We start from the raw sequence: 15,180 nt of genomic DNA, 5'->3' as shown, positions 1-15,180 counted from the left end.
AATACTGTAATTATGTATTGAAGAACAATGGTTGGGGAACAACAACCAAGTAACGACACCAACTCTCCTAACGTTACTCTCACAAATGAACAATTTCGACAACTCCTTGCTGCCACTCAAGGACACAGCAATAATCAAAACAACAACAATGAAAACTGAAACCCTTCGAACTCAAGCTCACATAAAGAATTTATGAATTGTAAACCACCAAGCTATAAAGGGACCGAAGGACCAATTGAACTAAACCGTTGGTTCGAAAAGATGGAATCTGTGTTTCATCTGAGTAATTGCGGTGAAGCTGACAAGGTCAAGTATGTTACTGGAAATCTATCTGGTGGAGCTCTAACTTGGTGGACTGCTTATGCTGGTACAGTTGGATGGACTCCTGCCCTAGCCATACCCTGGGAAACATTAAAAACTATGCTGGCTGGCAAGTATTTTCCCAGGAATCAAGTTCAGAAATTTGAAGTCGAATTTTGGGTGTTGAGAATGAAAAATCTTGAAGTTGAGGAATACAACAACCGATTTCTGGAGCTAGCTGCTCTATGCCCTAGTATGGTTACTCCTGAGAGCAAGAAGATTGAAAAGTATATCATCGGTCTTCCTCCTCAAATCTAGGGGAATGTTATAGCTGCTGGTAAAAAATCTATTGAGGCTACAATGTTAATGACCCAAAATCTGGTTATGGCTGCAAGGAGAAATGCCAAGGAAAAATAAACCGAAGTGAAGACTACTGATAACAAAAGAAAGTTTGAACCTACTCAAGGTGCAAGCCAGAATTCAAACAAGAAGATTGGTGATATTACAAAAAATGGTTATGTTGGAACAAAGCCGCAATGTAAACGCTGTAATAAACATCATCATGGGTTGTGCACTGCTAAGTGCGGAAGGTGTAAGAGGATTGGTCACTCGACCGAGAATTGTAGAGTTACTCTGCCTGCTACAAATACAACTCCAACCGTTCCTACTTGTTTCGGTTGTGGGGAAAAGGGGCATTACAGGAACAACTGCCCTAAGAATAAGACTGCAACAACTGATACTGCTAAGGGAAGAGCTTTCGTCATGACCGTTGAAGAAGCTTGGAACGATGATGACGTCATCACTGGTACGTTTCTTGTCAACAACTACTATGCTTCTGTTTTATTCGATACTGGTGCTAATAGAAGCTATGTGTCTATTGAATTCTGTACCTTATTTGACGAGAAACCTCAAACCTTAGACACTAAGTGTCTTGTAGAAATGGCCAACGGGAAATTTGTAAAAGTTGACCGAATCTACAAGGAATGTAATCTGACTCTAGCCAATAAAACCTTCAAGGTTGACTTAATGCCTGTTGAACTAGGAAGCTTTGATGTAGTCTTAGGGATGGATTGGTTATCCCCAATGAAAGTGGGTATCCAATGTTTTGATACGACAATTAATATTCCTCTCGAAACTGGTGAAATTCTTGTCATCCAAGGAGACAAGGGTGGTTCCAAACTTAATCTTATCTCATGCATCAAAACCCGAAAGTACCTTATGAAAGGATGTCAAGCCATTTTGGCTCACATAAAAGAAGTCAAGCCAGATGAACGGCGTATTGAAGACGTTCCCGTTGTTAAAGACTTTCCTGAAGTTTTTCCTGATGAACTCCTTGGTCTTCCACCACAAAGACAAGTTGAGTTTCAAATTGATTTGATCCCCGGTGCTGCACCTATTGCAAAGGCTACATACCGACTAGCTCCATCTGAAATGAAGGAATTATCCATTCAGCTACAAGAACTCTTAGAGAAAGGATTCATTCGTCCTAGCTCATCTCCATGGGTAGCACCCATTCTTTTTTTCAAGAAGAAAGATGGCACAATGAGAATGTGTATTGATTACCGAGAACTCAACAAGTTAACCATCAAGAACCGTTATCCACTTCCACGTATTGATGACTTATTTGACCAATTACAAGGGTCAAGTATTTATTCAAAAATTGATCTTAGGTCGGGTTATCATCAGTTGAAGGTTAAGGAATCTGATATTTCCAAGACTGCCTTCCGGAATCGTTACAGACATTACGAATTTTTGGTAATGCCCTTTGGATTAACTAACGCTCCTGCTGTATTCATGGATCTCATGAACCGAGTATGCAAGCCTTATCTCGATAAGTTTGTGATTGTTTTCATCGACGATATTCTCATCTACTCTAAGAGTGAGAAAGAACACGACAACACCTTCGACAAATTCTGGAGTTATTAAAAAAGGAACAGTTGTATGCTAAGTTCTCCAAGTGTGATTTTTGGTTGAAGACTGTTCAGTTTTTGGGACATGTAGTTGACAGCAATGGGATACATGTTGACCCTGCAAAGATCACGGCTATTCAGAACTGGGAAACACCTAAGAACGCGAAACACATTCGTCAGTTCTTAGGACTTGCCGGTTATTATCGAAGATTTATCAAAGATTTCTCCGTTCTTGCCAAACCACTCACCAAGTTGACTCATAAGGATAAGAAGTTTGAGTGGATTAATGAACAGGAATCTGCGTTTTAGACCCTGAAAGAAAAGTTGACTACCGCACCAATCTTATCACTACCTGACGGAGTGAAGACTTTGTAGTCTATTGTGATGCTTCAAACCAACATTTTGGGTGTGTGTTAATGCAACACCAGAAAGTCATTGCATATGCATCCCGACAATTAAAGAAGCATGAGAAGAACTATACTACCCACGACTTGGAACTAAGAGCTGTAGTATTCGCATTAAAGATGTGGCGACACTATCTTTATGGAATCAAATTCACCATATTCACCGATCATAAGAGTCTTCAGCACATCTTTGACCAAAAGCAATTGAACATGAGGCAAAGACGTTGGGTCGAATTACTAAATGACTACAACTATGAACTCAAGTACCATCCTGGTAAGGCAAATATTGTTGCTGATGCACTCAGTCGAAAGGATCGAGTCAAGCCTATCCGAGTGCGAGCTTTAAATATGATCATTCAAACAAATCTGACAGCTAAAATTCGGGAGGCACAACTAGAAGCTATAAAGCAAGAAAATATCAAACATGAAGGACCTTCAGGTTTTGAAAGCCAACTACAAATCAAGGAAAACGGAACACGGTATTACAATAACCGTATCTGGGTTCCCTAATTCGGAAGTCTACGAAAGCTAGTCTTGGATGAAGCACATAAGACTAGATATTCTATTCACCCAGGCTCCAGTAAGATGTATCACGATGTGAAAGAATTCTATTGGTGGCCTAATTTGAAGTCTGATATTGCTGAATATGTGAGCAAGTGTCTTACTTGTTTGAAAGTTAAGGCCGAACATCAAAAGCCATCAGGTTTACTGCAACAACCGGAAATTCCACAATGGAAGTGGGAATGTATCGCTATGGACTTTATTACTAAATTGCCTATGACTTCTAGTGGCAATGATACTATATGGGTCATAGTAGATCGTCTTACTAAATCTGCTCATTTCTTACCGATCAAAGAAACCGACAAAATGGAGAAATTGTCGCAACATTATATTAAGGAGATTGTCTCACGTCATGGAGTTCCCATTTCTATCATTTCTGATCGTGATAGCCGATTCACTTCCAGATTCTGAAAATCCTTACAAACTGCTCTTGGAACTCAACTTGACATGAGTACTGCTTATCATCCGCAAACCGATGGTCAAAGTGAACGAACCATTCAAACGTTGGAAGATATGCTTCGAGCTTGTGTTATCGACTTCGGCAAAGGTTGGGATAGACATTTGCCTTTGGTCGAATTCTCTTACAATAATAGTTACCACTCAAGTATTAAGGCTGCACCTTTTGAGGCCTTATACGGACGAAAATGTAGATCCTCACTGTGCTGGGATGAATTAGAGGACAGACAGTTAACCGGTTCTGAAATCATACATGAGACAACCGAAAAGATAGTTCAGATTAAGAAACAAATAGAAACTGCCCACAGCGGACAGAAGAGCTATGCAAATAAAGGTTGAAAAGATTTGAAATTCCAAGTTGGTGACAAAGTCATGTTGAAAGTATCCCCTTGGAAAGGCGTCGTTCGTTTTGGTAAACGAAGTAAACTAAGTCCGCGTTTTGTTGGACCCTTCAAGATTACTGAAAGAATCGGACCTGTGGCTTATCGATTAGAACTACCTACTGAACTTAGCAGCATACACGACGTATTTCATGTCTCGAATCTTAAAAAGTGCCTCGCTGATGACACTCTCATTATTCCTTTGGATGACATTCGCATTGATGATAAAATGCACTTCATAGAAGAACCCGTAAAGGTCATGGACCGATCTGCTAAACGCTTGAAACAAAGCACCATACCTATTGTTAAGATCCATTGGAATTCACGACGTGGCCCCGAGTATACCTGGGAACGTGAAGACCAGATGAAATTAAAATATCCCCATCTCTTCTCAACCGCTGATGCATCCGAGAAGTCTACCTAAAACTTTGGGATGACGTTTTTATTAACGAGGAGGTACTATAACAACCCTCACTTTTCGACTTCTAAATTTACTAATTTGACCCTAAGGTTTACTACCTGATTGTACGTTCTTATTGTTTAACGGTTGATATATATACAATTTAATTAACATAGACCGAATAATTACACACTCAAATAAATAATATGATTATAGTAAATATACGTATATTATATTAACTTATATATTGTAACATAATTTTATAAAGTATATAAAATGTAATACTTTTACTACATAGTAAATGTAATATATAATTAATTATATAATAAATGCAACTATATAAAAGTGTAATAATATTTATAAAACAAATAAAACAATAAAGTAATATTATAATTAAATTAAAAATAATATTTATTAATAATATATATAAATAATGAATATATTAATATTTTTATATTAAATTCGTATTTAATAATTAACTAAAAAAAATAGTTGATAAAAGTTTTTAGAAAAACATAAATCAAGTACTTGAAAAATAAATAAATAAATAAATAAATAAATAATATTAAAACTAGATCTAGATCTACTTTTAATTAATAAATAAAAAGAGACAAACTACCTTTTCTTATTTAATAGATACATGAGTAGGCTAGAATTCTTTTTATTTTTTTTCTACCATTTGCTTTATTTTACATTTCTTTTATTTTTTTTTTGTATTTTTATTTATTTCTTTTATATTATTTTATTCAAAAATTCAAGTATAAATACCCATCAATTTTCTCATTTGAACTTGCACCTCAAAAACTTCATTTTCTCTTAAAAGTACTTGTAAGTATTCTTTCCTTTATATTTATTTTTTTATTTACTTATATATTATTTTTAGTCAAAATATATATATATATATTTATATATATATATATATATATATATATATATATATATATATATATATATATATGTGTGTATAATGTTAAATTTAGTATAATTGAAACAAATATAAGTAATATATTATAATTAGTGATAAATGTTACTGGAAATTTTATAAATATTTTTATGAATTTACATATTGAATTTATATTTATTTTCTAATTTATTTTGTATTTTTTTTTTGCCGAGACATATACAAGATACATATATATATATATATTTTTTAATAAATCTATAACATAATTAAATACAAAACTTTGCATGATAATTATCAACATCAAGTTTATGATCTATAAAAATTAGTTTTCCAGATTAATAAGTCAATTTTGTATTTTTAAAAATTAATTTTGTTTTTATTATTCCAGTCGCTGTTTTTTTAATTATTTTAATAAATATATAACGAATTTAATAAATTGTAATTTGTACATGATAATTATTAAAAAGTATTATGAGATCTGAGAAAAATATTTTTTTTCGAATGTATATCATGTTTTTATATTTTAAATAATTAAAAATAGTTTATTAAATATATATACATAATCGGCATATATATAAAAAATTAAAATAAATTAGGAAAAGGGTTAAATAAATTATGAAACTATTTTTATAGTAAATTATAATATTAAAATTAATTTATTGGAGCAATACATATTATATAAAAATTAATTTCGAATTATGTATTATTTATATCTAAAAATAAGGTAAAAATTGAAATAAATAGTTTAAACGACAATAAAAATATATATATAATTTTTCTGAGTTTATAAAACTTATATAAACAAGTGAAAATTATAAAAACAAATTTTTTTAGTCAAATTATATTTTTTCTTATTTAAGCTTGTATACAATTTAAAAATAAAAATAAATACAAATTAAATACAAAACGTAATGGGAATAATTTTATAAAAATTTTATATGTTTATTGTGATATTTAGGTACTGATAAAAATATAAAATATAAATTTCTATTCATTTATCTATTTTTTTGTATTTTAGATACTAATCGATTAAGTAAAATAATAATTAAAGCATAAAGATTAGTTTCAATGTATAAAACATTTTTTTTTAGTTTACCTACTATTGTGAAATCAATAAAATATTAATTAGAATTATTAGATGATTTATTGATATATAAATTTAAATTTAGATAGTTTATATATATAAATTTCGATATATATATATATATAATAAATATAAGATTTATATTAATCAAATAATATTATATAAATTTAAGATCTGTATATATATATATATGTAAGACATAATTATTATATATTTAACCTATCTACATAATTAAACTTATAATACTTTGTTATAAGATTAATTTTAAAATAAATTAATAATGATAATATATTAATAATATTAAATATATTCAAACTTAACATAATATATATTTAATGTATAAGTAAATTATATCAATGTGTCGTAATTCTATATGCACATAACGTGAAGGTTATACTCTAAAGATAACGTGCACTATATACAAACTTCATCGCTACTTACAGTCGTAAGTGAATGATGTCTAGGTTGCCATTTATGGGTAAGCTTGTGGATCTCGAATGCCATGACTTAGATTCTGGTCAAGAGTCCTGGGCCCCCGGTTACATCTGGTCATTCCTGACTTATTTGATAGCAACGAAGTTTGAGTAAAGTTGTACAACGTCTTACTAATGAATATAACATGAACTTATAAACTTTCCATAAGTTGAAACCTTCCTATTTTTGGACTGTCACTATTAATATAATTCATTATATTAATAAACATACACTTGGTCTATTAGACATTTACTGATCGAACGTTATACCTTTAGGTTTATATCCCGGTCACTTACTTGCTTTGCTTTACTTTCCTTTCTTGCGTGGAATACTTCAATTGCTATTTAAGGTGATTTTCATAGCCACACTTTTATTGTTTATTGAACTGTTTATAACTTTTGGGGTGAGACACATGCTTGCTTTATAACTGTTTACGTTTAGACACAAGTACACAAATGTTATTATGCTGTCATGCTTTGATTCATGCAAATCCTCACCGTAATATCGTCAATTGCTGCGTATAAAAGGCAAACTTAATTATTATGAATAGGCCTATTGAGAGTAACGTCTCTAACCATTTGACCGTTGGTCTTTGGTTACATAATAATGATTCAACGACACTGAATAACAAAGTGTCATGAGGTAATTTTTATTTAGTCGCGATATTACAAACTTCAGCAACACTTTTAGATTGATATGTTTGGTATCAATCAACTTTAAACTAAATCTTGTGGTCTAATGCATATTATATAAACCTATGAATTTCACTCAACCTTTTGGTTGACACTTTAAGCATGTTTTGTCTCAGGTGACGAATAAGAAAATTGCCATGATTTCTACTTGATGAATTGAATGCTGCTACATGGAGTCTTCATTTCATTACATTTACTTTGCATTAAGACTATTATTATTTCAGTTTAAATTTGATGTAAAACTTTTAATTGCTTCTGCTGTTTTATTAATAAATGTTTTATTCAAAACGTCTCATATAGAGTCGTTCTCGTTTATACAACTGTGTTATGATATTAATATTCACAAATACCCCTGGCCCTATTTGGGTGTGTGACACTTGTTGATTTTAAAGAAATAGCTAGAAAGACGAAAAACGAGTTTGTTCAAGTGAATGGCTTAGAATCTAGTGTGATTGATTTTCATAAAATATTAGATAGTTACAAAAAAAATTAGCACTAGCTTTTTGAATACGGAGTAGTAAGATATGGCTTTGTTAAGATTTATTGAGAGAATGATTATGTAATTTGTACTTCAAGAAATTGTTAGAAATGTAAAAATTTATTGTTCCGTATTAAATTTCACTATGTTTTGATATTGATTCTCAAGGTATGTTTGGTTTTTCTTTAGATGAACCCACTATAGCAACAACAAAAATAACTATATTTTATATCTGCTAAGAAACCGCTTTAAAAAAAAAAGGTCTCTTTAATCAAGAAAAAAATAAAAACCTCTTTTTAGGGAAAAACCGGTTCCAAAGGCGAATCAAAGGAACCGGTTCTAAAACCGGTTCCACACTTTTAAGACCCTCACTGAAAGAAACCCCTTTTAAAACCGGTCTCAAAGGCCCTAAAAACCGGTTTCAAAAGCCATATTTTGTAGTAGTGGTGTCCTATAAATTAACTAGACGTGTTCTAGGTAACTTATTAGATGTGTTCTCAATTAGAGGTGTTCCTATTAGATGTGTTCTCAATTAGACGTGTTCCTAGTAAAACTTATTAGACGTATTGTCAAATAGACGTGTCCCCTTTATTTAATTAGACGTGTTCCTTCTATTTATCTGGACGTGTTTCGTTTTTTTTTTTTTTTTTTGAAGCTAATTAGACGTGTTACTTATGTTTAATTAGACGTGTTATTTGGTGCACACGTCTAGATGAGGGGCACTAAATGAGCTGAAATGTAGTAGTGCCGTGCTGGTTTGTCTTCCGAGCTGGTTAGCCCTCAAAAACTTCAAAACTTTATTCTTGCAAAAAAAAAAACAAAAACAAAAAAAAAACATTCATCCAATCTAAGTAGATTATATTCTAATCAAAAATCAAACTGAAAGAATCCCAAATTATATTTTTCATCATTCTGGTGGACGCCCAAGCTGCGTAGTTGGAATACGAACCCGTTGATGTTGACTTAATTGTTCTAAGTTGAACTTAGGACATTTGTTGAGTAAGGAGCTGACTTTAGAGCTGAATCTTCTACACATCTTCATAGAGAATTTAACAGCTAAGAAAGCCGATGCACAATTGACACATCATCTAATGTAGAAAGATGATTGCTGAATAAACAAGGATTCAATTATATTCCAAATAAATCCGAGTTTATCAATTTGAAATTTGGAGCTCGTGGTCACTGTAACAACCCTCACTTTTCGACTTCTAAATTTCTGAATTAACCCTAGGGTTATATGTCTGACTATATGTATTAAGGGTTGTTATATACAATTAAATATTGACCGAATAGTAATTTTTAGTCAACAATGTACGCTTAAATAAATAATATATTATTAATTTATATAATTTGACATAATTTAACTAAGTATATAAACTTTGTATCACTTTTATTATTTAGTTAATGTATTATATATTTAACTATATAATAAATCCAATTATATATAAATGTAATAATATTTACAATCTTACTAAAGCTATAGTTTAATAATTAAAATCATAATTATTATTAAAAATACAAAATACCGAATTATTTATTATTTTTATGCAAAATTTGTATTTATTAATTAAATAAAAAAATAAAATAAAATATTATTGACAAATATTCTTGGAAAAACATTAAATAAATATGTTTATTTACATAAAAAAATCCTTAAAATAAATAAAAATAAATAAATAAATAAATTACTTTTTAATTAAAAATTGTAATGAAAAAACTACTTTTATTATTTTATTTTGTGCATTATCCCATGACCTAACATTTAATACTTTTTAATTTTAAAATCCCATTAAGAATTAAATATTTCTTTTTCTTTTAATTATTTTATTCTTTTTACCTAATTTTTTCAAGTATAAATACCCCTCATTTCTCATTCAAACTCACACCAAAATTTCTCTCATTCTCTCTTTGAAGAATTACTACTAGTAAGTATTCTTTTCTTACTTTTTATTTTTTTTACTTTTTACTTTTTACTTTTTACTTTTTACTTTTTACTTCGGTTATTATTTTTACCGAAATATGTAAATAATGTTATAAATTATATGCAATTAAAAATAAAATAAATAACATGTATACACTATTACTATTACTAGCACCTATAACCTACTACTTATATTGTAACATAAAAACATTTTGGGATATGTATTAGAGATGTATAGATCTTCGAACTTTCTTGACGAATGGTTTCTATGAGATTCTAGGCAGAGGGTTTGGATTTCCGATTTAAAGGGTCCTATGGCTCAAGCCCCTAGATCTAAATTAGCCATTCGAAGGGAAAGGGGTGATTGGAAGCTTATCTAATACGGCAAGTATCCTAAAATGGAAAACACTGATAAAAGTAGAAACTCTCTAGTCATAGAAACTTAGTAAAATAAGAAACTTTCTAAAAATGGAAACTTTATAAAAATAGTAACTTACTAGGAATAGAAACTTAGTAAAACAAACTATACTTAAACACATACTTAAACTTAAACACGGGCAAAACACTTAACTACTCTTAAATGTCAATAGGTTGACTTTCCTGCTCACTCGTTCAACTCTTTATTTTGAGGAATAACTCTCTCTCTATTTACTAAGGTGAATTCATAGCCCCTCTTTATTGCTAGCAAACTTACTTACTTTACTTGGGGTGAGACACATGCAGTTTTTACTTTTTATACTTTAGACACAAGTACCAAACTGTTAAACTATGCTATACCCGGCTATGTCCGACTAAGACCCTACATTGATATTTTTAATTGCTGCGGCATTCTTAATTATTGAGGATAGGCCTATCGGGAGTAACGTCCCCGATACATTTGACTAAGTCTTTGTATTACTTAATAATGAAATTAAACCGAAAAGGACAGACACAACTTGTCATGGGGCAAACTTAAACGTTTAGTATAAATATCACGCATTGGCATAACTTTTTGACCCTGCGGGAGATCAACTTTACAAACTAAATCTTGTGGTCTAAAACAAAGACAAACTTTTTGTTAAACCTATGAACTTCACTCAATCTTTTTGGTTGACACTTTAGCATGTTTTGTCTCAGGTGCTGTTTGATTCAAGCTCTTATACTTACTGCTTATGTGATGCTACGTGGACATAGGATCAAGAGATATCGCATTTATTACTTCTGCATGTGAACATTTACGTTATTGTTATTTCTGTCATTGTAACGACATTTCATTTTCCGCTGCGTACTCATTAAAGTTAAATTCATCATTTAGTATTGTTCTCGTTTATTATAATATGTTGGTATGTTTTGATATTAGTGACGTTCCTTCCAGACCCTATTTGGAGGACGTTACAGTCACACCCGCATAAAAGAACCGGTTTTAAAATCGGTTCTCCACTTAAGGAACCCCTACTAATAGGAACCTGTTTTAAAACAGGTTCCAAAGATGGTTGGGCATTTTTTGTTTAGTAGTGATAATCATTTAGTGTTTGTTCTTTTTATGTTTTTTTATCGGATACTATAGACATCCAAACTAAGTAATCCTTCCAAGATTGTTGTGTCATTAATCTTGTAACGGATAAAATATCCATCAAATAAAGAAGTAGAAATCCAAACAGCAGCATAATACTTATGATCTATACGGAGCGACCATTTATAGGACTGCATATACGAAAATATAATCAGATCAAGTTACACAAATGAAGAATGGACTAAACAATATCAATGAAGAGTCTTTTAAGCTCATGATTTAAGTTCATTTTTACACACTATAACCACAAACCATTTACCTAAAATGCAAACCACGAGATTCCTTGAAAGGTTGAATCCAAACATTTGACTTCCAATATTGCAGTTGATAGTAACTACTAGTTGTAGAAGCTCAACCTTCGGTTGCCATCTACACGTAAATTCATTATTCAGCTGATTACATACTCCTTTGGAAAGTTGATAGACGATAGAAATCAAACGTGATTTGAAATTTCAGATCCTAGCTTATAATGGTTTTTTAAAAGTAATTAAGATTATAGTGAATTAAATTTCAATATGTTCAAGCAGATGTACCCAAACATGCACATATAAGTAAACAATTTATAACTGGTACTAATAAGAAATGCACAGAGGAAATCTGCACATTTCAACTGAAGTTCATTTAAAAATTAAACTCCGACTGTAATGAGGGATTACAATAAAAGAATATCTATTATGATATACGGTTGAAGTTTTAGTGAGTAATGTTTTAAAATAAACTACTATGATTAGTTGGTGAGTTGTTATGACCTACGGAGGTCATTAACTGTTTTTGAAGAATACATACAATAGCTACTCTGATTAACCATATAAATATAGCCTAATGCTTGGGTCCCGATGTCTCACAAACTAAAAGTATATCCTGTGATGGCAAGGGTCCAGGGAAATGGTTAGAGACGATCACACGGTAACCTTATTAGACAGCGTTCTCCCGGATAATCTGAATGGGAACCATTATCCTTTTACATATTCACATAAAATAGTCTGTTTAGTATGTGATGGCACCTGGTATGTTTTTACATGATAGCTATGTACTCGGTTGTAAAAGTCGCAAGTTGGGGACGAGTCGGTCGAGACCTTGGAGGGACATGCCGTTGAGTCGGGACAAGTCGGGCGTTGACCAACGTTGACTTCTAGTATTAAATACATTAATTACACAAACACACAACGCGCACGCGCACGCGCACGCACAAACACACACACACACACACACACACATACGCGCGCGCGCGCACACACGCACACGCACATACGCGCACGCGCACACACACACACACACACACACACACACACACACACACACACACACACATATATATATATATATATATATATATATATATATATATAGTGGTAGAATCAAGGGTGAAGTAACCAAGCGGGAGTAAGCGGGGGGAAGCAAAAAAAAAATAAAAAATTCGTTTCTTTGAAAAAACTTTGTTCACGAACATTATAGATTGGATGAAAATATTAACATTTAATAAAGACACTTTGTGATAAATGTTTTTATTTTGGCAGAAAAACGCTCGAAGAATTAATATATAACAATTATCGTGTTTTTTGAGCGTATTTTGAGGATTTAGATATTAGGGTTTAGAAATTTAGGGTTTAGATTTAAGGTTTAGATTTAGGATTTAGATTGAGTTTTTAACGCGAACGGTTTAGAGTTTAGGGTTTAGGGTTTAGATTTTGAGGATATATCTCTTGAATTTGATCATTTTAGTTTTACTGTGAAGGAATACCCGATGGGGACCCCAATAATGCGGTGTAATAGCACCGGTGATCTCTACCCTCTCAAATCCTCCAAGCTACAACAACTTCAAATGCATTCTACTTTTTCTGTTTCTTTACAAGATTTATGGCACAACCGCTTAGGTCATCCAGGCGTTAGTATTATTAAATCTCTTAGCAATAAAAATTTCATTTCTTTTACTTCTAGTAATAAAATGATTGTTTGTCAATCATGTGTTTTTGGAAAACATGTACGTTTACCTTTCTATGCATCTTCTAATGTTACTTATGCTCCTTTTGATATATTACACAGTGACCCCTGGACATCCCCTGTTCTAAGTTCTAGTGGTCATCGTTATTTTATGTTACTTCTAGACGACTATACCAATTGTTTATGGAATTTTCCACTTGCTAATAAATCTCTGGTTTTTCCTACTTTTCTTTCATTCCATTAACTCATTCAAACAAAATTTAATGCCAATATCAAGTCTTTCCAATGTGATAATGGAACCGAATATAATAACACGTCATTTCATCAATTTTGTTATCAACATGGTATGGTCTTCTGGTTTTCGTGTCCATACACATCCTCTCAAAATGGAAAAGCCGAAAGAAAGATTCGCGCAATTAACAATATAATACGTACACTTCTATCTCACTCTTATGTTTCTTCACACTTTTGGCCACATGCTCTTGCTCACACTACTTATCTTCATAATATTATTCATAGCAAACTCATTTGTAATTTATCACCAACTCAACTATTATACAAAAGAACACCCTCTTATAATCATTTGCGCATTTTTGGTTGCTTATGTTACCCCTTAATTTCGTCCTCACAAATTAATAAACTTCAAGCTCGTTCTACACCTTGCATGTTTCTAGGATATCCTACGAACCATCGCGGATATAAGTTTTATGATCTCTCATCCAAAAATACAATAATTTCATGACACGTTTTATTCGATGAAACCAAATTCTCTTTCTCGTCTACAAATAAATCATCTTCTGAATCTTATAACTTTCTTCAAAATACTTTTAATCCCATATTCCATTCACCGACTTTGGACTTCTCTCTATAGCCCAATAACTTCCAGCCCACTCCACTCACTTTCACATCTTCCATTGGGCCTGATCACGCACCCCAACCTCATTTTTCTAACACCCCTAGTGGGCCTACACTGTCTACCTCTACTACTTTTGTCGACTATACTACAGAGTCCAACAACACAAACTCTCCATCTCAACAACTAAATTCTCCATTGCACATTAATCCTTCCGCCACAGCTCAAACAAATCCATCTCCTCTTATTCCTCCAACTCGTTCTATGACTACTAGGAGCATGTCAGGTATATTTAAACCGAAAATTCCTCTCAATCTTTCTACCTCTACATTTATATCGCCTCTACCTTCTAATCCCAAACAAGCCCTGGACGACCCTAATTGGTACTCTGCTATGACCGACGAATACCGGGCACTTATTGATAATAAAACATGGATCCTTGTGCCCCGAAAGCCTAATATGAATGTTATAATGTAACGTCCTCCCAATAGGGTCTGGAAGGAACGTCACTAATATCAAAACATACCAACATATTATAAATAACGAGAACAATACTAAATGATGAATTTAACTTTAATGAGTACGCAGCGGAAAATGAAATGTCGTTACAATGACAGGAATAACAATAACGTAAATGTTCACATGCAGAAGTAATAAATGCAATATCTCTTGATCCTATGTCCAAGTAGCATCACATAAGCAGTAAGTATAAGAGCTTGAATCAAACAGCACCTGAGACAAAACATGCTAAAGTGTCAACTAAAAAAGTTGAGTGAAGTTCATAGGTTTAACAAAAAGTTTGACCGTTGTTTTAGACCACAAGATTTAGTTTGTAAAGTTGATCTCCCGCAGGATCAAAAAGTTATGCCA

At 32.1% G+C, this 15,180-nt stretch overlaps 1 protein-coding gene across 1 annotated transcript; it reads left to right on the top strand.

The window, feature by feature from the left end:
* The first annotated feature begins 261 nt into the window (after positions 1-261).
* Positions 262-14,787, top strand: LOC139841364 (uncharacterized). Its single transcript, XM_071831586.1, has 4 exons — positions 262-587; positions 747-1,656; positions 2,277-2,385; positions 14,465-14,787. Exons 1-4 carry the CDS (start codon positions 262-264, stop codon positions 14,785-14,787), a joined length of 1,668 nt encoding a protein of 555 aa, XP_071687687.1.
* Positions 14,788-15,180: the final 393 nt, after the last annotated feature.

Source organism: Rutidosis leptorrhynchoides, chromosome 4 (genome assembly GCF_046630445.1).
Source record: "Rutidosis leptorrhynchoides isolate AG116_Rl617_1_P2 chromosome 4, CSIRO_AGI_Rlap_v1, whole genome shotgun sequence".
In the NCBI taxonomy this organism is placed as follows: domain Eukaryota; kingdom Viridiplantae; phylum Streptophyta; class Magnoliopsida; order Asterales; family Asteraceae; genus Rutidosis; species Rutidosis leptorrhynchoides.
The sequence above is the reverse complement of the archived record's forward strand: the minus strand, read 5'-3'. Positions and strand labels throughout refer to the sequence as shown.

Excerpts from the sequence above, each read along its gene's own strand:
- LOC139841364 (XM_071831586.1), top strand. The coding sequence starts at position 262 with ATGGAATCTGTGTTTCATCTGAGTAATTGCGGTGAAGCTGACAAGGTC. Across the intron at positions 1,657-2,276 it reads GTCTTCCACCACAAAGACAA|ACTGTTCAGTTTTTGGGACA; the intron begins GTTGAGTTTCAA and ends TTTTGGTTGAAG. Across the intron at positions 2,386-14,464 it reads TAAGAACGCGAAACACATTC|AGTCCAACAACACAAACTCT; the intron begins GTCAGTTCTTAG and ends ACTATACTACAG.